The 26,829-nt window shown below is 51.8% G+C and overlaps 1 protein-coding gene across 1 annotated transcript in view; it reads right to left on the bottom strand.

Annotated features, from left to right (window-relative positions):
• The window catches only part of SGIP1 (SH3GL interacting endocytic adaptor 1), a 39,060-nt gene extending 22,205 nt beyond the window's left edge, over window positions 1–16,855 (bottom strand). Inside the window, 10 exon segments of the mRNA XM_059822226.1 lie at window positions 481–532; window positions 958–982; window positions 1,786–1,797; window positions 2,478–2,489; window positions 5,587–5,762; window positions 6,657–6,711; window positions 7,235–7,291; window positions 9,992–10,016; window positions 12,572–12,681; window positions 16,751–16,855. Of these exon segments, the coding sequence (XP_059678209.1) occupies window positions 481–532; window positions 958–982; window positions 1,786–1,797; window positions 2,478–2,489; window positions 5,587–5,762; window positions 6,657–6,711; window positions 7,235–7,291; window positions 9,992–10,016; window positions 12,572–12,681; window positions 16,751–16,855 (629 nt within the window).
• Between the last annotated feature and the right edge of the window lie 9,974 nt (window positions 16,856–26,829).

The raw sequence follows: 26,829 nt of genomic DNA, 5'->3' as shown, positions 1-26,829 counted from the left end.
CCACGCTCTGGGAAGATCCACCGTCGCCGCCTGGGCACCTCCCCGCATTTCTCATCGGCTCACACCGCGCCCGAGCGGAGAGCCCGCGGACCCAAAGCTCCCTGTGCCTCTCACATCCAGCGACACGGAGCGTTTGCGCGGCTTATTTAAACACCAAAACACAAACGTTTGGCTGTCTCGTGAGCCTAAAAAGTTGTAAAAGTGATGTTTCTGCAGCGGTGTCTTTGACGAGGCAGCTAGCGGGTGGGTTGGCACTATTTGTACAGCAGTAAATACCCAGTGAATTCCCTGCGTTATTCTGGTTTGTCCTATCCAGCTATACATGAAAAAGGATCAAAATCCAGAGGTGAAAACAGATGCTTCTCATCGAGCAATGGTGTAAATATGCAGTCACCCATCAAAACGTTTAAAAACCACATCAGGGCGATGCGCCTGAACGTAGCCGTGTTGGAGAATTATACCGATGGACTCCGTACTGACCTGGCGGGGTCCGGTGTTGGCGTGGAGCGCCGGGGCCGTGCGATCTCCTCGCCTGCGGCACAGGACGGACAGCGCGGGGTTAGAGCCGTTCCCCCGCCCGCCCCCCGAGCATCACCCCCAGCCCACCCGGACCCTGTGTCGGCAGGAGGGCTCACAGCAGGCGTGCCACCGGCACAGCACGTGTCCCGTCCCACGCCTGCTATGGAGACGCTGGCAGAAAAAGGGCTGTTTTATTAATTCAGATTTTATTTCTATGGAGAGCTAGACCAGGCAGCTGCCCTATTTCTATAGGGTACCCCAAGGACAGGGTACCCATATGGCCTTCTTTAAGGAAGACATTTGGGTGCCATCATTTCTGCCAGGACCATTTTAAAGCAAACCTAACCCCTTCCCCCTTTACCCCCCCCCCCAAAAAAAATACCACCACCACACTGCCAGCACTAATTACTGTTCTTGAAGGCTGCAGAACATACTTACTGGATAAATTCCTTTTAATCGTCCCCTGGAATTAGAAAGACAGGAGGTAAGTGATATGCACAGGGACATGGGCATGTGGCAATAGTCCCCCAAGGAGGGACACAGCAGGAGCGAAGCAGCCCGGCAGATGTGGCAGGAATTGCCTGCCTAGGGTGGTATTTACCGCATGCAGCTGAAATACACCCAGCCGCACGTGTGCGCTCTGAAACCCCGTTTGCTCCCAGCACACAGGGAGCAGGAAAACCTGACCGAGAGGATTTTGAGCCCCGTAAAGCCATCACCTGGCAGTGCTGCCTTCGCGGCCATCCTGACTGCCGGTGCCTTATGGGGGTCACCGGCACCCTCACCCCATTAGAAATGGCATAAACCCCAAATCCTCACGTTTGACGGCTGCAAATCGATCTAAGCCAAATACTGTATTTTCAGCAATCTAAATCCTCGCTCTCACCACACAACACACGCGTGCCCGCGCACAGCGAAAGCCAACCCCCCCCCCGACCACAGGACCCGGGGCTGTGCGGCAGAGAGGGGAGCGGGAGCTGCGCCGGTGGGTGACGGGCAGCGGGGGTACCCCGGGACCGCGAGTCTCCAGGGGGTTTGCAAGGATCCAGGTCGAGCCGTGGGGGATGCCCATCATTAGGGACCCCTTTGCATCGGCGGGGGGGACACATGGCCCCACCATCACCTGGGGTCACACAACGGGGCGGCTGACGGCACCAGCGCCCCGCTCCCCTTCCCCTGCGGCTCACGGCGGAACCCCGGCACGGACTCCGACCCCGCCAGCACCCCCATTCCCGGGTGGCAGAAGCAGCGAGCGCGAGTGCTTACCGGGCTGCGCCGCTGCAGTCAGCGGGAAGGAAGAGAGAAGAAACACCTGGTCAGAGAGCGACAGGTCAGCACCCAAGTCCCCCAGCGCCCATCGCACCCCTCCATCATGGCTTCACAGGGGCGCAGCGCCGGGTGGGTTTCCTCCTCCGCGCAGCCCCCCAGCCCCGGCACCCGAACCCGTGGGCTGGTGGGGTGGGAGGCAGGGGGAGAGCAGCGTCCGGAGAGGGAACCCAAACCCCGCAGAGCGGGTGAACGTCCCCATTTCGGGCTCAGAACGGCCAGTCCTCTCGGGGAAACCATCACCGTCGTGTACAGCGGCAGCGGAGGTCATCGACCACTGACGGGGTTTTCTGCTTTCTCATACCTTTTGATGTGCAACGATGTACGTAAAAGGTGCCCAGATAAAACTGTGCCTTTATACGTCTTGTCCAAAACCACCAGTCTTTTCACCCAAATGACACACCCAGACCATGTACGTTCAAAGCAAAGACAGCCTAGCTCTATTTTAAAAGGCTCTGAGTTAAATCAAGGGAGGAGAAAAATGATAAACATCACGCCTTCAAAAATGGGAGGGTTTGTTATTTGCATTTTACATTTCAGCTCTAGAGACATGCAAAACAGGGACCGTGCAAACGAGGGAACACAAGACTCTGTTAAAAAATTATAAGAGATAAAAAAACTGTATTTCTTACCGGACTTTTCCTCTAAAAGAATGCAGAAAAATAAAAAAAGGAAAATGAGAATATAAGATATTTTCTGTGAAGGGATAATACAGAAATAAAAGATTTGTATTACGACCAGAAGCGTCAGGTGTATCGCTGTTAAACACACAGGAAAGCAGAGCCGTGCACGCATCCAGCCCGGCTGTCATTCCTTCAGACAGAGATTAGAGAGAGCACGCAGAAATAAAAACCTGCACCTGAGGCACCTTACGGGAAGGATTCGCGTGCTTTGTCGTTAGCGGGCCCTGCTAGCTATAAATGCCATTTCCTAACCCTTCTGGGAAGGGTCCATATGAGAGGAAAGTCAAAAGCACAATTTTACCCCAAAGTGCTTAAATTTAAGGCCGCTACTTATCAGCTTTGCCCAGTGACTATTTTTTAAGACGGCGACAAAGCCCCCGCTCCTGGGGCTGAGTTTTCCGTGGTGCAAAGAGGGTGGAGCTGCCGCTGGGAAGGAGCAGGGACGAGGGCGGGAGGTCTGAAGGCGCCGGGCTGTTGCTGGTACGGTGCGTGGCGCGGGCGGCTTGCACCACCGCATCCGTACGTCTCCTCGAGAAACGAGACCTAAGCTATTGGGCTTCAGACAGGGGATGCAGCTGACGCCAGTCTACAACAGCATCTCCAGTTTTCTTCTTGTCTTCAAGTTAAGGCACCGTGATTTACGCCCCAAAGGGACGAGGAGGACTGCCTATGGACACGGCATCTCCCATCCCGCTGCTCTCTCCCAGAGAGGCCGGTGCACAGGAGAGACGGGGTGCCGGAGCAGGGCTTTGCAGCTGGTTTTGGAGAGGAGATGAGCCCAGGACAAGGACAGGGACCCTGACAGCAAAGCACGCAACTCCCACAGATGCAAAGCTCCTTTAGCCAGCTCCTGCCCGGGGCACCGGTGCTTTCCCGGACAGAGGGGCCGGTGCCGCTTGCCAGGACCCAACGTGCCGGGGAGCGCCCGGCTGCTCGGCGGTGGCACCGCTCACCTCCCCATCTGCGCCCTTTGGCTCCGTATGCCGGATTTTGGATCCCAACACAGGGAAGCAGCACGGTTCCTTCTGTCCAGCCCAGCACAGGGTTTTTCCCTGAGCCCTTCGGGATGAACACAGCACGTCTGCGCTGTTTTACAGGGAGGCATCGGCTCCAGCCCCGGGCTGCGCTCTGCCCACGGGGACAGGGATTTCGCCCAAGCAAAGCGCCGAGTGTCCCAACCCAGCGCCCAAAGGGCAGGATCCAGACCGCACCACGCTGACACACACAGGCACGCTCACCAGGGGCTAAATCCTTCCTAACTGACAGCAAACCCCCTCCCGACCTCAGCAGGGAAAACACCATGGAGAAGAGGAGGCACAGAACCGTATCTAGCAAAATGCACATTTTGTGGGGTTTTGTTGCCCTGGAAAAGGCGAGATGCTGACCGCATCAGCCTAATCCTTGTATGCTGGATTTCACTATTCAGGTATTCAAACTATTCAAGTATTTCATCATTAAGAATAAAAGTATTTCATCAGTAAGAATAAAAATAATAAAAGAACTTTGGACTGCTAGGAGCTGAGCGTAACCGTTTGATAATTTCTTAATAGATCTTTGTTTATGGCTAGAGACAACCTTGCTTTATATTTTTTGGCTAGATTCTCCGAAATCCCTATGCCGCAGGCTGCCGTACAGAATCAATGAATCCCCACCTCCGCCACGGCGGTGCCAGAGCCGGGATGGGCGAGTGCCCTGCGGTGCCCGGAGCAGCGAACCCCCGTGGTAAGGTCTTGCTGCCAGCAAGGGATGCAGAAATAAAAGCCACGAGGGAAGGAGAATACACCAAATATAGACTTGGCCCCTTAAATAACGTCTTAGTGCTTTCTCTATCCCATTTTAAAAGTGTTGCGCTATTTCCTCCCTCCTCCCAAAATAATGCTGTCTCCCACGTTATATATACGTACGCACGTGTGTGCGCCAAACTGCTGGGGCCATCACTTTGCAAAACCAAAATTAGCTTGGTTTCGCAATAAGAAATTTGGGTTTTTTTCTCTCTTGATCAAAATTATCCACTTATCTCACAAATAATTGCCAGTCTCCAAAACGTCCCCATCCCTTTTTTGATTAGTTTTCGTACGGGGTTTTGTTGTTGGTTTTCGGGTGGGTTTTTTTTCCCCCCCTTTCTTTTTTTTTGTGCTTCCCAAAGCAGCCGACTGCAGTTTCTAACCCTTGAATGCTAACCACCAGAAACTCCCTGCTCACAGTGCAAAAAGCATCCAAAAGCGCATGTCGCTACAAGGGACCAAGCATCGGGGGGAAGCAGAGCCATGCCAGAGGGACTCGGCGTGTCCAAGGACAGTGACTTGTCCCAGAAGCTCTCATTGGCCTTGGCGACGTTGCGTTGGTTTGGAAAGAGGAAATACAAACGCAGTAGGTTTATTTCATCTTCGCTTAGAGTTTGAGATTCATTCACGCTTCAGCTACGGGCTATTTCTAAGTCACAGAAAGCTTTGTCTGAAAAGACGCTAAAGCCCACTGAAAGACAAAAATCAAATCTTTTCACGGCTGAACAGATTGGGATGAGACGACAGAAATCTTGACAAGCCTTAGGAAAACCAGAGGCTGATGGTATTTATACCGGGAGGGACTAAGGAGACAAGACCTTTCCTTCCAGGAACCCCCAGATTCACCCCTGAGGTGGGAAATGTCTCTCTAACACCCCATAGCAGCGGTGTGGAAAACCCCACCGATGCTTTTCCTGTCCCAGGAATCAGGGTAAGACCCATCCAATTTATATCCTGAATGATGACCACATTGAGAAATGAGGAAAAAGGGAAAAAATAAGGGAATAGTATATTCTGACCCCAGTTACCCTATTTTATGAACAGGAAGGGGAATTTTTAAGACATTTTGAACTGGAAACATCCCTGCAACACATCTGAGCTCTACCTGCAGTCACATTATCAGCTCTATATAGACTAGACCCTATAAACGAGGGTGCAAACACAAACTTAATCACTGGCAGCTAAGGACGAGCCCCCTGCTCGCTCGGGATGAGCCCGGCGGAGCACCACTGCTTTTGCAACCGGGGGAAGAGACGGAAACGCCAAGGACTCACCACGGGGGATGGAGAAAGTGCAATGTTGCCTATCGACGCCTTCAGCTCGTCCACCGTCGCCGCGCTCTTCAGGATGTCTTTAGCCTGCAAAGGCTTGATCTTAATGTTGAACTTCTTGTGTGCCTCCTCTTCCTCTTCGGATTCACTCGAGGAGTAGAAGTGCTTTCCTTTGGTAGGTAGAGCACAGTTAAAGAAGGTTTCCTTCTGCTGCAAGGGCAGAGCCTTGGCATTCCAAGGCTCAAGCCTCCCTGAAAAGTGGGAATCGGGTGGTCCCGAAATGCTTATCCCAAGCGCCCCAGGGCAGGAGGAGCGTGCCGGGGCCAATCCTCCTGCCGCTGCCGTGATGTTTCACGGCTTTATCCGTGTGCGGGACACGGGGACTGGTGCTGACAGTGATACAGCCAGCCCTGGTTTAGCCCAGCAGTGATTTGCATCGGCGTCCGGGTTTCCTCCCCGTCGTGACTGCACTGGCTCATCGCCCGCAGAGAACCAGCGCTTTTCAGTGCTGGCAGAGGAAGAAATTGTGCTTTTCCACTGATCCTCCTCCAGCTGCGAGGAGGAGGCTTAAAACCCGCTGCCAGCCTACGGACTCGGCACAGGCTCCGGCCATCAACCTCTCCTCGCCCCTTGGCAGGGCACGCTGCGGGAGCTGCGAATCGATCTTTGCTCGTTTTGCTTTTACTGCCACGCAGACCCTTTCTGCCCCGAAACAGCACCAGCTGTGCCAAAGCACCGCCCGGCCAGCGACAGCGCGCAGCACCGCAGGTGCACCCGCCGCAGATGGGGTGGGACGTCGGGGTCTCCACGGGGCACCCCTCCGGGGTGCTCCCCGTGCTGCTCACGCCTCCCCCCCCATTCCATAGCAGTGGATCAAAGGCAATTAAAATCACCTTCTGCTCTACTGCCTCAGGTAATTCCCCCAGGAGCCAATTTTAGCTTTGGAGTGACAGCTCACAAGGAAAATAAAAGGGGGAAAATAAATAATAGAGATAAAAAGAGTGGCCTGCCTGTGAACCCCAGCTCGTCTTACGGTTTGTAAACCGGGAGGCAAAGCCAACAATAAAGGATATAGCCTGGTTCCTCGGGTCGGATGCTGTATCCCTCCTCATCGAGCTCCGGTGAATTCTGAATAGGGCACAAAAAAACCCCCAAAAGAATTAGGAATGCTAATTCTCTTCCTGGAAAGCTGGAGCAGCTCTTTCCTCCTGCAGGAAGCGATGTCCAGCGAAGCCCCATGCAGCCCAAGCCCACTGGTAGCCTCTGGGGCTGCACGGAGCAAACGGCACCCGTGCTCCGGCACGGCACCCGCCGGGGCATGTAGTGGGGGCTGAGCACCCAGCCCCGCTGCAGACCGGTGTTTGCAATGCTGAGTTGTTGGTGGCAGCCCAGGGTTTCCTCTGGGGAGCTGCAACGTCCCGCAGGCACCGGCAGCGCTCTCCTCGCCTCGGAGCCACCCGGCTTCTGGGCAGCTTTATGCCATTTAATTAACATGCAGATACAAAATACGTATCTAGATGCAACTAACACCTGGACATTGCCCAAAACAGCCACCCAGAAAGCCAAAACGGCGACATGGGAGCGCAGCCCGGGTCCCCTGTTGGGAGCTGCGTGGGTGCTGGATGGAGAGGAGGCTCCCGGGGACACTTACGTATCTGTCCCAGTCGATCTCCGCATAAAATCCGTTCGGGGCTCCATTCGTTTTCTTCTGCAACACATTAGAAAACAAAATTTCCAAGTTTTAAATTAAGGAAACAAGACTACAGCATACCTTATACGTGTGCACTGACACGGCTGGGATGCCACTGGGTATCGCTGCGGCTGCCTGCGCGGGCGCTACGGAGAGCCGCTCTGCACGGGCGCGTCAGCGATACACACCAGCATTTCCCATTTCTGGAAGGTCTCCCACAGCGGAGAGCTAAAAGGCTTTTTTTAAACATTCATTAGCTGAACATATAACATTTCTTAAGGAAGAGAAATGAAATGGCCGTTTCTCCGCATGCTGGGGCGTTCCAGCCCGTGGGGAGAGCTGGCGGCAGGTCGCACCGCTATTTATCAGCGCCTTCCCCAGAACACACCGAACAAAGGACTCGGTTTCTGTCATTCAGCAGCCGAACCGCCCGCAGAGCGAGTCGGGTGTCATCGCTTCACGACGCGGTGAAGCCGGGTTGCAGCAGTGAGAGGTGTCCGGGCTAACCCAGCTGGGATGCGGCGTTAGTGCACGTCACGACACACCGACAAACACACACACAGGTTATTGCTGCTTCGGACCTCTGGTTTGGGAGGAGGCTTTGGGCATCCATCACCCGCGGGACGTTCTGCTGGGCTGCTCTGGGCATCCAAAAACTGCCCAAAGGTCCCACTGGCCACCGCGGCCAGCGAGCAGCGCTGCAAAACCAGCTCAGGGACTGAAGTTAGGCTGGCTTCTCAGTTTTGGGCACCTAAATTAGATAATCCAGCTCCCTTCAGCTGCTAGAGGTAGCACCCCGCCACCCCAGCACCCTGCCAAGGGCCTGATGCGCCATCCCGGGGTGGCAGCAGCACGGGGGCTGGATGAGGCCACCAGCACCCTCGCCCTCCCCGTCTCACCCGACGGTCCTCACGGTGCTGCCTGAGAACGGAGCAGCCTCATTAGAGGGACAAGGGTGAAAAATCAGACCCTGGATAACGTTATGTGGGACTTCTGCTTTTCCCCCAGTCCGTTTGCATTTAACCCCACTTCTATTCAACTCAAATACATCCGCCTGACCGAACCTAAACGGTGTTTTCCTACATTCTGGATTTCAAAACAAAAATTACTCACTGTTTTTAACAACCCTTCCGTAGCTGTAACCCGAGCTCTGTTTTCCTTACCGAATTTTTTTTTCCTCCTTCACGCACACTCTCAGGTTTGCTATTGCAAGGTGGCTCATTGGGATGAGGGCTGGGCGGCTGGAAGGGATTGGGGTTTGGCAGAAAAAGGGGTTAAAGTAGCGGGTAGTTTGTAATTTTTTTTTTTTAATCTTTCTTCTGCACACAAAAATAAGTTACAAGGAATTAGCAAACACACTGCACAGTTTTATAAGAAAAGGAGGGCTCAGCTGCGGCTCCGTTAGGAGTAAGCGTGGTTTTTACCGGGGGCCGCTAACAGGGCTCTATTCAGCAGTCCCAGGATTTGCCATCTCACCTCCTGCTGCAAATGTTACGGCAAGAACGTGTTGTAGGAGGAAAAGTTATACTAAATGTCTCCATCCTCCACTCCCCCTGCCTCTAACACATTCAGTGGCTTCACTATACCCCCCAAAAATTGCATTTCTGCATCCTTCAGCTTGCTGGAGCACCGGAGACCCTGTCCTGCCCTGCCCGAGCTTAAACAGCAAGCCACCCGGAAAGTGAAGAATAGGAGCCCGAATGAGAGGGCACCCGAGCTCACCCAAGGTCCCTGCGCCCACGCCTGGCAAGAAAAGGCTGCCCACAGCGCTTCTGCCCGTGGAGGGAACAGCTCTGGGCTGCTCCTTGCATTTTATTTATTTATTACTGCTGAATAGAGCCTTGGTTAAAGCGCTACCTGAGCTGCAGCCTTTTTTTTTTTCTTTTAAAAAAATCTATTTCTTAACAGCTAATAAGAAGTGGCTTACAAACGCAGGGCGAGCCCAAAGCCAAGGATCTTGGGTCAGATGTGGAAAAAAAAGAAGTCATCTCTCTAAAAGAGCAATTTGTCACCCCAATTTTTGCATGGCTTTGTAAAAGACACCCCAGCACCGCTCTCCCTGCCGAGCCTTCCGAGGGTCTCTCGCTTTTATTTTAAGGGGAGCTTCTAACGCCTGAATTTGGTCAAGAAATAATGACCAGCACAGTCCCAGTCTGAACCCAACATACTTATTTGCAAAATTGATATAAAATGGCTAAAGGAGACGTGGTCCGTCTACTACCCAGATCTAGCAGGGGCATTTCTACCTAACACCATAAAGAAAAGCAGCAATAATGCAAAATTGATATAAAATGGCTAAAGGAGACGCGGTCCGTCTACTACCCAGATCTAGCAGGGGCATTTCTACCCAAGACCATAAAGAAAAGCAGCAATAATTCAAAAACGAGTATCTCCTTATTTTCAGTTTAATATAGAAAATAAAAATAGATATTGGAAACAACTGTTTTCCCTTAACTCATCGCACAACAAATCTGACCCAAGCCAATTAGCGGGAGTGGAAACGAGGATACAGAACTGGAGGTTTTGTAGAAATTTTGTAGAAAACCTGGAATACGTCGTTATTTTAAACGGATAGCGTCTCACCGACATTTAATCTCCTATATTAAACTGAAAGGAAGAGATGGTTCACAAAATGCTGATGGTGGCTGATGGAGGAATTAGCATTCAAGGGGCTGCGGCAGGAGAGGAAAGCGGGACGGGGGTCCGTGCAATACTTACGATGCCGTCCCGGTCCGGCGACCCTCTGCAGAGAACAGAAAGAAAGGCAGCCGTGTTAGCTCCCGAACTGCGCCGTCGCCTGATTGACTTGTGGAAATGGTTTTCTTAACAAATCCGCAGCAGCAGTGGTTTTCATTACGAAACTGTCAGCGCATCTGAATTACCTGCCATGCGCTCCTCGCGAAACCCACGCAACGGTCTCAGTGCCATTGCTCTCATGTTGTCAGATGACAGATTTTATATTTAATTAGTAAATAAAGTGCTCCTGCCGGCGATCACACTCTCTCCTGGCTGAGAAACTGGGCTGGCTCCTCCTTGCACCCATCCCACGGCCACAGCCCTGCCCTGGGTGTGCATCCTCTTGCAGAAGACAATAAAAATTACATATGTAGTAATTTAGAGATTTTTCTTCTGCCAGAAGCAGAGTCAATTCTCTTTTGCACGGATCTGAAAATTGATGAGGCTCGTCAGGGATCCTAATCCCCAACCGCTTATGGGATTTGCACCTCAGTCACGGCAAACGGCACGGCAGGCTCAGCAGCCGTATTTAAACGCTGTCTAAGGATGCTAAGTTATTTAGTGAGAAGACAAATATGTTTATGAAAACCAGACTGGCTCCTCCACCTCCCACACGCGCCCGAGTTTTATGCGTTGCCAGAGATTTGCACGAATTACTGTCTGACTCAGGGCATCACAGAAACCCTGCGGGGAGCTGCTGCCCGTCCAGCTCCGGTTTAACAGAGAATAACACCTTTGAACTTCACTCGTTCATACGCGTCTGCCTCCCATCTCTCTTATCCCGTGCTTAATCTCTTTGCACAAGTGTCTCCGAAATTCTTTGGAAGCAACAGAGATCACCTCTGCTTCCATCTTTCCCCTACACGCAGGGAATGTCCCCTCCCGCTCGACTCCCCAAAGCCCAGCCCAAAACGGCCGCGGAGACCCTTGGCCGGTGGAGGGAAGGGGGTGGCAGGTCCTTCACCACCACGCCGCAGCTCCAGCGCACCCCACGTCTCCCCAGAAGCCGGGCAGCAGCTCCGGAGCCCCCCCACCGCAGTGCCCACCCCCGGGTCCTGGGGGTGCGGTGGCCCAGCCGGGGCGGGGGGTGACCGGAGGGTCTGTCGGAGCCCACCGCCCCTCCACGCTCCCCCCGGCCCCACGGGGAGGGGGATTTGGAGAGCACTCGAGGCCGTTCAAGGCGATGACCGCGACGCGACCCCGCGACGTGCCGATCACTGCAGCGTCTCCCCCACAGTGGCCTTTCTGCCAGCTCGTTACCGTCACCAACGATTCTGTATCTCCGCGTGCCACCAGCTTCCCCAGCCTCGAGGAAGAGCAGGCTGCTGCGAGCAGGCATGGAAACGACGGTGCTGGCTAAAGGTAGACCTGGCTCCATTGATTTTCCATGAGCAGAAGAGGAAGATGCAAAGCAGCCTGTTTCCCACCCATCCTTCCCATAAATTATAAATGAAGCTGTACGCAGCTGGAGCAGGAGCTCCCGGCTGTCCCGCAGCCTGCCTGGCTGGTGGATGGACAGCCACCATTCCCGGTGGGAATCCCCCCTCTGCCAGCAGGACAACAGCTTGGCGCTGCACAGCCCTCTTTTAGGATGTGCTCCATGTCCCCCCGTATTTTTGGGGTGGCTTTTGCGGCGGGCAAAGCCGCGCCGGTGCAGCCGGGCTGGCCCTGGCCAGACCTGCAGAGCTGCAGTGGCGGTCCCTTCGCATGGGAAACCTCACCAACCGCCGCCGAGATGTGAAATAGCTCAGGAAATCAAATTAAAAAAAGAAGAAGAAAAGAAAACCATAGGGTTTCTGCTGTTCCAGGCATTAAGCACTTCTGGAAAGGCCTGGACGATGCTGCAGGTGTGGGAGCAGGGCTCCCCGCTGCCTTCCCCCCAGCACACGGGCTGCGCAGGCTCCTTTGCCACGCTGCTTTGGGACATCCCCCCAAAGCCACAGCAGCGGCAGCCAAGAGCCCTCCCCGGGCTGGGCTCAGCACCCCACCAGCGCATCTGCACCCATGTGCGGCATCCCCTGCCAGATGTGGGGGTAACCCCCCGCCAGATGTTTTCCCGGGAAGCAAAAGCATCTCTTGCAGCAAAGCCGAAGGAGCGTGTGCTCCGCGAGCCCCGTGCACCCTCGCCGTCCCGAGCCTGCCCCAACCACGCAGCCCTGCAACCCTTCACTCCACGCCGGCCTCGCTGCCTGCACAGGCATCCGCTTAAATTGAATTTGCATCTAAAAAGATCTCAGCAGACAGGCAAATCAGTAGTTTGGGCAGAGATTAATCTGCTGAAACTCTCAGAGGAGTAATTCTCTTCTGATCACCACTAACTGCCACCGTGAATTGCGAACACGTGGAGAACCGGCTTTATTATCTCTGCAGCGCCACCGAGAAAATACCTTATTTGTCGGCCACTGGATGTACGAGGGGAAACAGCTTAAATGTATTTGCTATTACGAGACTTGATCCAAGGATGACAAATGCCTTCCGACTTCCTTCCTGCCCTGGCACACTGGCATCACCCTCTCCCCAGCATCACTACACGTTAACGTGGTTTATATCTCATCGACTTACGTGGAATCAGTGTCCTTTTCTTTCTTGCGTATACCAAAGGCCTTCCTTGTACGTTTTTTCAATCCTGGGGACAGAAGGAATATAAATAAGAATGCAATATTAATATTGTGCTTCAAATAAATCCTCCAAAAGGTTCCTTATTCCTTTGCCAGCTGAAATTCGTAAATACGGTTAAAAAGGAAAGACCCAAACCCAAGAAACTGCCACCAGGACTTTGCAGGTGGAGTGTACATTTGCTTATGCCTTTTATTTATTCACTTAACACTTATTAACTTGGCCTCAGCATGTGTGACTGCATTTTTCACAGTTGATATTTCTAAGCTTACTGACTTAATTATACGCTCCTTTGCCGTGCTGCATGTGGGTACTAATGGACAGTGGGGAAACCCCTTTTTGGTGTTAGAAAAACAGTTTAAACCATGAGGTTGGTTATCTTCTGCACCGATTCTTGACCTGCACAGTGCTTAAAACCATGCCTGGTACCAACGATGCCGGAGCTGGCCGGGAAGTGGGATGACAGGAGCCACGGAGCCCACGGGGGCAGTGGCCACTGCCACAGCGCTTTGAAGAACAGTCGGAGGAGAGTGGGTTTCTGCAAGTTTCTCCCTCTTTTCCAGCCTAAGAGCTATCCGGGAAAGGGATTTTTAATAACCGCTTGCAGCAAGCACAGTCAGGAAGGGATTTGGAGCATTTTAAGCCAGCACGTTTCGCTTGGCTGGCTGGTTTTCATGCAGATGATTTCCTGCTGTGAGGGTGCAGCAATGCTGCAGAGAGGCAAATGCAACGGCTCGCACCAATGCAACGGCTCGCACCAATGCAACGGCTCGCACCAAATGGCCGTATTGAGTGTTCAGGAACCACAGCAGGTCCCTGCTCAGCAGTGGCTCCTTCCCCAAAGCCTCCTGGAAAGCAGGGTCGAGCCATCGTCCAGCAAAGAGGGACCATCATTAACCACAGCCCAGGGCCCACCGGCGGACACGGAGCGGAGGAGAGGCAGGTCTGGCAGCACCCATGCTGCCCTGCTGCCTCCCCGCCGGGTGCTCAGCCAGCTCTGCAGGGAGCTCAGCCAAGAAGCCACGGGCACCTGTGCTGAGCCTGGCTGTGCGGCAAGGAGATGGCCATGGGTTTGTTCACGGGAAAGGTAAGCGCGCTCATCCAGAGTCCCGTTAGCCGCACGCGTGCCGGCACAGCCCCGCTGCTGCAAGCCTTCCTCTCCCCGATGCGGTGTGCAACGACTCTTGAAGGCGCAGCCGAGGCTCAGCGGCACAAACCGGGGCTGCCACAGCTGGGATACAGCTCAAGCGCCGTACCAGAAGCACACAGCTATATTTGCGCTAAAACCCGCTTTCTTCAAAAGTACTGTCTAGGATTCAACACACACCCTCAAGCTTCTACCTCAAGTGATGTGCCGAAAGAGCCAAATCTCCTGTGGCTCCCCCGAAATCAGCTTGACACCCCAGGAACATGGGAGCACTCGTCCTAGGAGCTGTCTGCTCCAGCAGAGTTCATTTGATTGATGCTTTTGGGGGAGACTGGGTTTCTCTGGTCTGCCTCCTGCTTTGACCATGCCCTTCAATTGAAATTATTTTCCTTTTTCCCCAGGAACATCCTCGTCTTCTGGGCATTGACTGAAACAGGCAACAAGCACTACAAGTGCTAGATTGCTGCAGCACATCAAAAACCGCTGGATTTAGATAGTATCAAAATACAAGGGGGTGCTTCAGGCTCTCGATACCCCAGGACCAGGTGGTTTTTGGGCCAAGACTAGGACCAAGCCAGCCAGGGTAGGACCGGGAGAGGCTCCAGCACATCTCCTTGGAGCTCATGGAGCTTTTAGGTTGGACATTGCCCCCTGTGAAATGGGAAACAAAGGGACCACTCTGGGGGGTGTGGGGTGTGTGTGGTGGGAAATCACACCCAGTACACTTCCCTCCTCTGCCCAAAGCAAGCATTACATGGTTAGGGGTGAAGGAATAATTTACGGGATCCCATACACCCCCAGCCTATGGGATCCATACACCCCCAGCTGCTAAGGGCAGCACAGGCAGCCGGGAGCGATGCTGAACCCCGCGGGCTCATCCTGCAACCTTGGGCGGACAGCTTTGTTTTTACTACATCGTGCCTTTGAGCTTTCCTACAATTTCTTCAAGACTCAAGCGAGTTATTAATAACCGAGGAAGGTTTCCATTGATCTCACCCCCTAGAATAACTTCATCCTCCAAACTCAAAGTAGAGCAGGGAGGGCCGAAAAGCCCAGAAATGAGTTGTTGTTTAGTCTTAGCTGAAGAATCGCCTGATTTGGCTAAAATTTTGTAACGAAGCCTTCTGCTCAGTTATATAATAGGCCTGCCATCTGCTTAAAATGGTAATGATTGAGGGGGAAAAGGGATATTTAGGAAAGGCAGAACAAAAAAGAAAGCCTCCTTTGGAGATGGTTGTCGAGAGCCGGTGGGAGCGGGTCCCCTGCCGAAGCTCACCGCCCGCGCCGGGGCCAGGCGCTGGCTGCCTGTCCCCTGACGGTGACACCAGAGACGTCCGCGGTTCACTGGGGGACAACGCGGTGATTTTCCAGGACAGCTCTGCTTTTGGGTGGCTGCAGGTCAGAGGAGCTCATGTCTCCCTTGACATGGTCAACCCCAGCCCAGAGAGCTGTTAAAAAGACCCTGTCTGATGGTGCAGGGACAGAGCCGAGGGTTGTGCACGAAAGGGCACTGCACGCTCTGGTCCTCAAGTCTCATTTCAGTTGGTTTTAAGAGCTGAAGCACCATAAGATCAGTCCTGGCAAGAGCCATCCTTATAAAAAAATAATAGTAAGACCTTGTCCGCAGAGGGAATGATACATGGAAACACTACAGGTTCCCCTGAACCTCACAGGACAAGACAGATTTACTGCTGGAAGAGAAAAGGTGATGGTAAGTGGGAGAGAACGCAGAGAAGAGACAGTGAAGCAGCAGCAAGAAGGGCATGAAAGAAGAAAATAGAGCATATCCATGTGAGGCATCAAGGGATGGCTCAGAGCAGGGAGGAGCCGAAATCACCGCTCACGTGATGCTCTCTAAAGCAGCACCTAATGGAGACCAAATCCCAGTTCTCCCAATAAAGAAGTGCCGCATCCAAACTGTTTTCCAGCGGGAAGACCCAGTGATCTGCACGGCCCTGCAACGGCAGCGCTGGGAGGCACCAGCATGAACGACTGTATGTGTCACCCGAAGACACAGCCTACTCCTTCAGCTGTCCCCACCCTGTGCCCAGCACCTCTGGGGGCACCTGGGCAAGACACCCAGCCGTTCCTTGCCCCTCCAGACCCGGCCCCTCGCAGGGGTCCAGAGGCAAGGATTTCCTAAAGCCCCGAGGCACACCACATCCCTGCACAGGTCGTACAGGGCACGCTGGGAAGAGAACTCCTTTGACCGTATTAACTCTGCCCAGCAGTGCCACAGCCTTCAGCCACCAAAATCCCATCGGCTACAGGGCTACCAGAGGTGTCGGAAAACCGGGGATGAGGTCCCAGTACCAGAGTGATAAAGATGGTGCAATGCAGAACGCAGCTAATGGCAGCACCAGCGGGGAAGGATTTAAATCCCTGCTACGATAGCCATCCTAGCCCTCTCCCCATCCGTTCACCCCGGGGACTTCCTACCTTACTCAAGAAGGAATGTTAATGCACTCAAGTATGGAACATTAATAATTACAGAAGACCCTACCTACATTCCTGAAGCCTTCTCCCTTTTGTCACATCCAAAATAGAAGGCAAGACCCACCTCTACAGACTGCCCAGCGCCGTGGGGCAGGCAGCACGTCTCTGTTTTAATCTCAGCTTAAAACCACGCTTTGAGTTGGACAAAGCTCCAGCTTTACTGCCGGTTTCGTAGCACCGGAGAAGAGGGGCAGGCGTCAACTCTGCCTTCCCACTGGCAGCGACGGCACTCCTCGCCGCTCTTTTAAAGATTAACAGCTGATTTTGTTCTGCACAGTTATTACGTGGCTAAAGCAGGGGTGGGCTGTCCCCAGTCTCCAAGGGGGAAAGGCCTGCGTTACCCTTAGCAGCAGTTTAGTTTAGGCTCTTCGAAGGGGCACGGTAACACCAGTAAGAGCCCCCACCACACCGAGCCATCACGAGAAAACACCAGTGGCGGCAACACCAAATACAGCACCCGCGCGTCCTGCTCAAGGACCAACGTGACATCCTTCTTCTGGAAGGGAGATGAGACCAAAACGTTTGCAGACGGACGTATTTGACACCTCTGCTGCCTCCTTCAGCAGGTTTTCCTCAATGAGCCTCATGCACGACAGCCCAGAGTCATTCGTGTGCTATTACCCGCGTGGCAGCGAGAATGCCTAAAACCACATCAACGGCCACAAAACCAGCCTTGCTCGCAGAGGCCAAACATGGGGAAAGCCACCGACCCCTCCAAGGTATGACAACTTCACATGCTGCAATTAGTCCTCATCGAGCCAAACGGCTTCGAATGCTCTTACTCAGAGTAGCCACAAGCCAAGGATGAACTAACCATTGTGTGCTGGGGACCTCATTTCAAACACAAATGGCTCGCTGAACAGGGGGGCATTATTCACCTTTTAATTACTATTATTTTTTTTTCCCTGGTAGACTTAAGAATTGGCATCTGAGAAATATGAATTAATATTTAACACTATGAAGCTTTCTGAACTTTATTCTTAAAAACTACCAACATCTTATTTTCTATGCTGAAGAGTTAACACCTCTAGAAGAAAAATAACCCTGTTCTCCCAAACCCAGTCCCTCGCCCTCCGTCCCCAGGCAGTGGGAGCAGCTGCTGCTTCTGGACCCCCAAATATCGAAGGGGGTCCCTGGAAGAAGAGCTACTTGCTTGGGAGGATGGGCCTTGTAGAAGCAACACCCCTCTTAAAATGGAGAAGACATCAATGAGACTGTCTGTGCCTTAAACACCCTTTTGTGATGACTAAAGAAAAAAAATGATTGAAATTAGTTCAACTTAGTCTGTGCATGAAGATAAACGTTTTTGATCGTCACGCCAGAGACTCAAGACTGAAGTACCTGCAGGGAGAGGGGGAAAGAAGAGGGAGAATAGGGGGAAAGAAGAAATAATCACTGTTAGGTTTGGGTTTTCCTTGCTTTGGTTGTGTGGATTTATCTTGCACATAGCTTGGAGCTGGATTAGAGCAACCACCTTTCCCCACTGCACACAAACCTGTGCGCGCTCTTACTGAATTACTTTGCTGGGTCCGAAGACGTGGAAGCCTGCTGCTGTTTCATAGCCAAAGAACTTTGTATTTGTTTTTGGCTTGCTTTGCTAAAGAAATAATCATCCTCCCTTTGCTCAGCAAGACGAAACCGAAGGCAAAACAAAACTACTGAAATCCTCTGAGTCATATCCAGAGGAAAAAGTCAAACGGTAAATTAAAGTTTAAGAAGTGAGAGCGTAACCACATCACGCCCCAAATGAATAACCTCAACAGCAGCATCTCAAACACTCTCTGCAAGTCAGCCCAGAAGTTTCCCCTGGTTTGACACAGCAGCAGCCTGCACCTACCTCGGGCCCAGCTGCTGCGCCGGTGACGTCGTTTACATGAAAACGGGCATATTTGGCCCACTGCAAAAGCAGGGATTCTCAACTGCTTCATCCTCAGTAGCAAAAAAAAGTCAAATCTCAACAACTGCGCTCCTTCAGTTCATGTTAATTTTGGTTTTGCCCACTTTATACATAACTAAATTAGTATACATCTTGATAACGTTGAAAATGCTTTACCTAAACCAACCTTTGCATTAAAGCTCATTACCGGCCTTTCAGCGGGCTCAGTAATGCGGCGAGGAACTGAGCCCTCCGCACGCTGCCTTGATACAGTCATTAATATTTTAACCGCCTTCATTTACAAGTCTAATTGCGGACGTTTCTCCGGAGAAGAAAGGATGGGCCAGCAGCGATGGCACCGGTGGTGTCGGCAGCCCGAGGGGGTTCCTTCTGCAGCCACCTGGCCCTGCAGACCGTGGCCGGGGGTCACAACACGAGTCCTTCGGGAGACAAGGTCCTCTGCGGCTCCCGGCCGCCTGCCCCGGTGTCACTGCAGGCACCGGGCTCCAGCACCATTAAAGGTCATCACAGGCAATTAATAACACACCGTCACCTCCGCTGTTACCTGGTTTCTTTCCTCATTTAAAACGCTGCATCTCAGCTACCTCTGTAGAGCAAGCGTTGGTCAAGATTCACTTTCTAACCTATTTAAACCCATATCATTCCGTCCTCAGGAAGGGCTCACACCAGACTCCAGCCCAGGCTGCGGGCTTCGCCAGGCTCCCGGTATTGCAAATAGCTTCGCATTTGCTCTGCCGTGGTCTCCCTCTATTTGCCCCTTTGTGGAGGGTATTTATTTCTGGCGTTAGCCTCCCAGCCTCTGTGCAAAGTGACATAAATAATGGATGCTGGGTCTTTTTACCAACGGGCTGTCTTCTCAGTCAATAAATTACCCTTCTTATCCCCTTGAGGAAATAATTTAAAAAGCTCTGCCTATTTCAAGTTGACCGCTTGTTCATTTTCCCCCCTCAATTCTGAAGGTTTCCTTTTCCTAAGAGGGCTAAATTACCCTGGTTTACACTTTCTCACACCACGCTCTCCGGCTCCCCGTGCCCAGCAAGCGCAGTGGTTCACCACTCTCCCCCAGCCTCTCCTATGGGTCCGCTGGCACACAACCAAGATATTCCTACCAATTTAACCAAAAAAAACCCCCAAACCAAAACAAAAAAAAAAGCATTTCTTACAGCTCAGCTCCTCTTGTATCAAAAAAAAAAAAAAAAAAACCAGAAAAAAGAAATAACCCAGAACTTCTTTCCAAAGAGGACTCTGTCCTGAGGCCAGATCAGAGTATTTTGCTTCAAATCAACTACAACCACCGCGCGTTCACACTTGGACGAAGCCCCAATGAAGGGGGAAGGTGCCGTGGCAGCAGTGCAGGGAGCAGGAACAGCCCCTGGGCTCTAACAGCACCAGATACAGCGGGTTTTGTCTCAAGTCCCACTGATGCAAACCACCGCCCTTCACTCGGGGAAGGGACCACCACCGGACCCTTGGAGATGGGGCCAAGGGACAGCTGTGCTTCCCAGCAAGGACACGAATCCCCAGAGTGACGCACGTTTGACCTGTGAACAAGCCTTGGTTTCCAATGAGAAGGTTTACCTAGAATTGAAGATTTTTGATGCTGGTAATTTCGATTGAGATTTGACTGGTGGGGGTCCAGAAACCAGCTGCTCCCCAAGGTGAGGGCTAGACTTAGTACTCTCCCCACACAAGCAAAGTCTACATTTTATCCAGTCAGGAAGTTTATTTTCCTGAAAATTCGCTAGAAAACCCCTTCAAAAAGGCTGGGGGAGTCACCTGCGGGAGCTTACTTGCTTTGCTACCTCAAAATACATAAAAAGTCATTTTCAAAAAGAAAGAGTTGATGCCCCTTCTGAAGACACGCAGTGCTGTACGCACATCCAGCTCTGCCCAGCGGCCGCGTGATTTCGCTGTACTTAATATTTCATCCCAGTAAACCAATAGTTTCCAGTGCAAACTGTCACTAAACCACTACATTTAGCTTTGCCGTGGGGGGCTAACAAAGCCATCTTTGATAACGAGCCAGCCAGGCATTAAAGGTCCTTACTGTCTACCCACGTGAGTTTAATCTACCCTGTTACACTTCCAAGTTATTGAAAAAAAAAAAATCAGCTGGTTAGCAAAGTCCCACAGACACATATTACAATCTTCCACATGCTTACACCAGTTTCTCCCTGTTAGAAAATGAAAAAAACGAGGAAAAAGGGATGGTGGCCTCACTGCCACTTCTGTCGCTTTCTGCTGGAGAAGAACACTATCGGCTTCTTGCCTGTGGCTTTCAGGAAAGGAGATACTTGAAAACAAAAGTGAGCAACAACAGTTGTGGGTTTGGGTTTTGGTTTTTTCTTTTAACTAAAAATAAATGCTGAGAAGTTTGCTCCTTATCAGAAATTCCAGCTGGAAGACAGTGAAGGACTAGCAGCGTTTGAAAGTCTAAAACAAGATCACAAATAAGTCTGAATAAAATGACACATCGCAAGTTACTGCTCTGGGATCATTTTCACAGAATCACAGAATCACTCAGGTTGGAAAAGACCTGTCAGATCATCAAGTCCAACCACCAACCCAACCCCACCATGCCCACTAAACCATGTCCCGCAGTGCCACGTCCACACCTTCCTTGAACACCTCCAGGGATGGTGACTCCACCACCTCCCTGGGCAGCTTATTCCAGTGTCTCACCACCCTCTCAGGAAAGACATTTCTCCTAATATCCAGCCTGAACCTCCCCTGGTGCAACTTGAGGCCATCTCCTCTTGTCCTTGCCATTCCTCTTTCTCCTACAGTAGGAGTGGTCGCTCCTGGGTCAAGGTCCCAGGCTGTTGAGCCCTGTAAATAATGCTGGTTTGAGACGTGGTACACACCGCCTTTCACTGGGGGGTCCAGCGACGGTACTCTTGGTTGTCATTCAGGAGATCAAAGGCTCTGTACTAAAAACAAACCCCCCCATCACGTGGGGACATGCCAAAGGGGAGCAGAGAGGTGGCATCACACCTGGGCTCGGTCCTGCTCAGCTGCTGCGCCCGACCCCAGCACCCAACGCTCTGGAGCGACCCCAGAGCTGGCACACGGCCGGTGGGAGAGCAATCAGGGCACCTGAAAGGCTGGAGAAGCAGGAGATGGGCACCTGCAGGAGCTTCGCCTGTTCAGCACAGCACCAAAACCGCGTCAGGAGCGGCTGCGTCGGGGTCCGAGGACTCACCCCAGGAACAGAAATGTGGTGATGAAGGGATCTCTATTCCAATGGACAGAGGTAATACAAGATCCCGTGGCTGATTCAGAAATACAGTCACGTTTTCAACCGAGAGGGTAATTAAGTCTCTGAACAGGTTGCGGCGAACCCTGCCTAAGGAGTTCTGAATTAATATTCAACACCTTTCTAAAAATACACATCTTGTTCCAGCCACTAGTCATGAAGAAGAAATTGGAGAAAGCCCTGTGGCCAAGTGGCCACCTCTGGATTTGTGGCTGCTGACACACGTGTCCTGCCTGCCCTGGAGCAGCGAGCATCCATCCCCACGTACCTGGAGGGGTTTGGGCTCCCAGGACCTTCACGTCCTCCCCCTCTCCCTTTGGTCTGCACCTTTTTCCCTTTGCAAACCGCCCAAATACTCATCGCAGCAGTGGGAGTCAGGAGTTCAGAGGGATGGGAAATGGCGCAGCCCTTGAGCTGAAAAACCTGCTTTGCACGCTCGCATCACGGCGAGGGAGCGCACACCGGCTTCTTTAAATACACCCGGAGATAAAACCTCCGTCTGGGCATTAGACTGGCCCCTTTGCTTTGCAGACACAATTTGGTTCAGATAACCTATACCTGCAGCACAGGGACGAGAGCCCAGCCTTTAATTGCAGCCCCAGCACGCGGGAATACAGCCCGAGCCGTGGAAATATAAATCTATTCCACATAAATCTCGGGCCGGGCTCTCCCCAAGGCAAGACCCAGTGCAAAAATGGGCATCACTACAGTCGGGTGCAGAAAGGAACCCAAACCTTTCCACCTCGTCGCACAGATGCGCAGCGGACCCCCTCCCAGCGCTCCTCCTGCGCAGTGGGGCTGCCCAGCTCAGAGCCAGCCCCCCAGCAAAGCCTGGGGACGGGGCCAGCAGCTACAGGCTGTCCTTAAAATAAAGGGCAGCATCAACAGGATGCATCACAAGACACAGGACATCAATTCATTTTTCTTCTGCAACAGAGCAGAGCTTTTAAGGACTATTTAACATCAGAAGGACGTAAATTGTTGCTTACAGGTTATTCGCCAACCTCAGTAAAGCAGCTGCAGGAATTGTTCACTGCCTGCTTTCCCCAGCGATTAGAGTTTTAATATCACCTTTACCAGGTGTGCAGCAACCGAGGGACACAAACATCTCCACCAATGCTGTCAGTAAATTAAATCTGGATACAGTTGTGGCTTTCATTCACAGCTGGCACACACACAAAAACGCCAGATGCATTTCTAAAGGCTGCTGTGCTATTTAAGAAGTTGTCCAGGACAGGCTCTCCCTCCCAAATGACACTCAGATTTCTATTTTTAGGGGATTTTAGGTTTTTGGTGTATCAGGAAAGGCAGACAATGGTGCTCCCAGATGCCTCCCCCGGCACCAGGCAGCTGCAGGAAGGCATTGGGCTTCTTCGCAGGGTAGCTTGCTGCACAAAATGCATCCAGGGGATATCCACGCACGTTATCTCGCCCATGCCAGTACTTCCCCTCCAGAAATCACCCTGCAAACCCCTCTTTTTCTTTGCAAGGCTTTGCTCTTATGTCTGCTCCTTGGCTGGAGCCACGGCCAACGGCGGGTCCCACCTCACAGCCCTGTTTTAAAAGGCATCTCCTTAAAACTCATTGCCTCCATGCACGCCGCAGACTCCCAGCAACTAATTTGACAATTTTCTATGAAAACCACACCAGTTTTGCAGTCGTACTGTTCATGCAGAACATAAGGACTTATTAAAACCCACCGAAGACCTTGCTGAGGCATGACACTAAGAAACAGCCTTCCATCCATCCCATGACTTATCGATCAAGGCCACATCACAGAATCACTAAGGTTGGAAAAGACCTGTAAGGTCATCATATCCAACCACCACCCCAACCCCACCATGCCCACTAAACCATGTCCCGCAGTGCCACATCCACACCTTCCTTGAACACCTCCAGCGATGGTGACTCCACCACCTCCCTGGACAGCCTCTTCCAATGCTTCACCACTCTCTCAGGAAAGACATTTCTCCTAATATCCAGCCTAAACCTCCCCTGGCACAACTGGAGGCCATTTCCTCTTGTCCCATCACTTGTCACTTGGGAGAAGAGACCAACACCCACCTCCCCACAACCCCCTTTCAGGGAGTTGTAGAGAGCGATGAGGTCTCCCCTCAGCCTCCTCTCCTCCAGACTGAACAACCCCAGCTCCCTCAGCTGCTCCTCATCAGACCCCGTTGCAGTTGACATCTGTGTGACCCTCCACGAATTCCCAAATCCCAAATTCCCAGGCGGAAAAGAGGACACCCGGGCTGGGTTTGTCACCTGCATGACACAGGAGCCACTTCCTCAGGGACAAGGTGCAACTCCAGGCAAGCGGCCAGGGAAAAGTGTCGCTTGCTTTCAATTTGGTCATTCAAAAAAAAAAAAAACTTTGCAATATTCACATTTGCAGATGATGAAGGTTTACACCCAAATTAAAGCATGACGAGACACTTCTTTCCAGTTCCTCTAACCGCCCTGTTCCTCCCACGGTCTGCTGTCAAACGAAAACCTTGATTTTAAAGCAGTGATTAACCGTGGCGATGGTGTAACTAAAAATAAGAGCAGGAGACCTGACCCGAAGAAAGGCTTCATTTCCAGGCAGCGTTTAACAAAACCGACTGAGCTTCTTCCGCCCATCTGTCTCCCTGCTGGGGAACCGCATGGCGTGAAGGAGCCCGAGGTCCCCAGGTGAAAGGAGCCAGGTAAACATGAAGCATAAGAGACCTTATTATGAATAAACTCATACAGGCTTCCTTTGCATCTTCTGCACTAACGCCAAACACAGGCCAAACCCCTGCAAAACTCTAATAAACCATATTAAAAATTAAGTCCTCCTTCGACATTTGGAAGGGCATCTTATGAGGGACCTAAAAGATGCCCCAGATGAGCTCATTATCAGGCGTATTTACCAACACCACCAGCTCCAAGCAAACCCCACCAGTAACGAGGTACCCACCGGCCTGTTTTCAGCAGAATTGCATTTATTGATTTATTTGCTGACAGCGAAATAGTGGGGGAAGATTATTTTTCATCACGCTGCTCCCGGCAATAGTGAATCAAAGAATATAGCCCCTCAAGAAGCACGGAGACCTGGGTCTGCATCCATCCGCTGGTCACCCAGACCCTGGTCATGGGGAGGGGGCTCAGAAATTTAGGGGAGAGTCTGATACAGATTTTTTTTTTACACTGTCTCATAATACTCAAGTTTATTTTCGTTTTCAGCTGATATAAAAGCTTCTGGTTAAGCCATCAAAAAAACCAACCTCATCCAGGTTGATGTTTTAGACGTGAGCTTGTTCTTGAAGCTGATGCTGCCTGCACCAGGAGCGGGGCATGGGATACAGCCCATCTCCGCACCCACCGGGCGATAGGTACGATGCTGGGCGGTGTTTTAAGGGAAGCGCAAATTAACCAAATGCCCACCGACATGCATGCATGTGCTTAAAAGCCTGATGCCCATTTATTATTAATTGGCTCTAATAACAAGGTGCATCTTTAATGACTTCTATAGAGGCGACTTTAAAAAACCAATATATTTATGAGGCCGTATGAAATCTTCCAGGAGCCTGCAGAGGCAGCTGCAGCTGGGCGGTGGAGGGCAGGCTGCGAAACCTGCCCGCAGCATCCCCGCTCCTCCCATCCTCCTCGGCTCAACCCATATCCCAAACCTCCCCGCAAGATTATTTCCACACATCCCACACGTGATGACATTAACCTCAAGTTGATGATTTAAATTCCCTCCAATTTGTAGGTGGAGGATTTTAAGAGTGGGGTTTTTTTCCCCCTCAATAACTCTTCTTAAAAAAAAAAAACACACACAAAAAAAGTCATAATTTAAGTGTAAAGAAAGATGTGCCAAAGTCAGGGGTGCTTTTCCAAGGCTGGGATGGGTGAGGAACAGCTCCCAGACAACATGGGCTGCAAAGTATGATTTTCCAGCCCTGGTACCTCCCTGATTTCAGACAATACGATCACTGTCAGCACTAATCCAGTGCAAATAGGGACGTGGTCGGGAATTTCCCCCTCCTACCTCTGCGGTGAAGCCCACTGGTGTGCAGGGGAGGAGAGGGGGGTTTGTGGGACAGGGTAGGAGCTCCGTGCCTGGTCCTGAAGGACAGTCCTGAACTCCCATGCCTCCTGCTCCCAGGAAAGCACACACACCCCGGGCAGCCGTGCTGGCACTGGCAGCTGCCTGGTGAGCATCTATGACATTAAAGCACACCTAGAACTAAACTGAAAATTAAAAGAAATCACTCTGGGAGGCTGTAAACGCAAAAAAAAACAGTAGCTGCAACCACCGCAAGCCTTACTCCTCTTTCTTTCACGCAAATAAAGCTAAAAAAACCTTCAAAAGCCCCCAGAAACATCAGCCTGCAACTGAACTTCTATTAAAAACAAATAACCCAGGCTATTCAATAGCTGGCAAGGCAAACAGGGCTACGCTTTGTACTATTGCATCGCACATCAACGACCCACTCCGCTAACAAACGAACTGCGCATCAGCCAGGTGTTTGCCTTTTTCCTACTGAACCTGTCGAAACTCAAATATACTGTCTTAAAGTTAAAAAAAAGGCTATATTGGGCCAGCACAGAAAATGGGGGTGCCACCACCTGTAAGCTTTGCTCGCAGCCCCGGCAGGGAGACAGCCAGCATCGCACCCCCATCGACTTTCCAAAGGCAGATGAACCTTTACTAAAAGTCTCCAACCGGAGCAAGTTTTGGGTGTCCAAATAGCTCAAGGTCACTGGTTTGGGGAGGAGCTCTGCCTTCCCCCTCCTTTCTGCTTTTCCCTCCACGTTGTCCCCTCTCAGATCCCGGCCGTGGGTCGGGATCCCAGGCACAAGTGCTGGGTAAACTATATTTTATTCCACCTACAGCTTCGCAGCCTCCACACCAGCATTTACGGAAGGGTATTTCCACACACAACCATGTTTTTCCACCTTTAACTGCTTAAGACCCTGTGATGAAGGTTCAAGAAGAACAGAAACCTAATTTAACCTGCAGGGTTTTTTTCTAAGGTGTCTTTAAAATTTGAAGGCGGCCAATGAATCATGCAGAAAGTTTCTGCCTTGGCAGAGAAACCCCAATTGCTGCGTTTGGGCACCAGTTCGAGATGCCCAAGGGCACACTTTAAACTGGGGCTCGCTCCAAGGAGGCATTTTGCAGACTTGCATCACATGCAGGTGTTGAGTTTTGCCGTATTTTCTATCCTTTCTACACAAAAAAAAACCCCAACCCTGTCTGGGTTTTGCTTCAGCCGCTACCTCCCATTGGTCATTTTAGGTGCGAGACAAACAGCAGGTTTTGCCGCCTCGCTCGCATTTTGGTTTAAATCCTCAACACCACCGCTTCAGCCACCACGTTGGCACCGCATGGGTTTTAACCGGCAGGGACCGCCAGCCCCAATCCAGTGCATTTCCCA

The sequence above is a fragment of the Gavia stellata genome, chromosome 10, assembly GCF_030936135.1.
Source record: "Gavia stellata isolate bGavSte3 chromosome 10, bGavSte3.hap2, whole genome shotgun sequence".
In the NCBI taxonomy this organism is placed as follows: Eukaryota; Metazoa; Chordata; class Aves; order Gaviiformes; family Gaviidae; genus Gavia; species Gavia stellata.
This window is presented reverse-complemented; position numbering and strand designations above follow the sequence as displayed.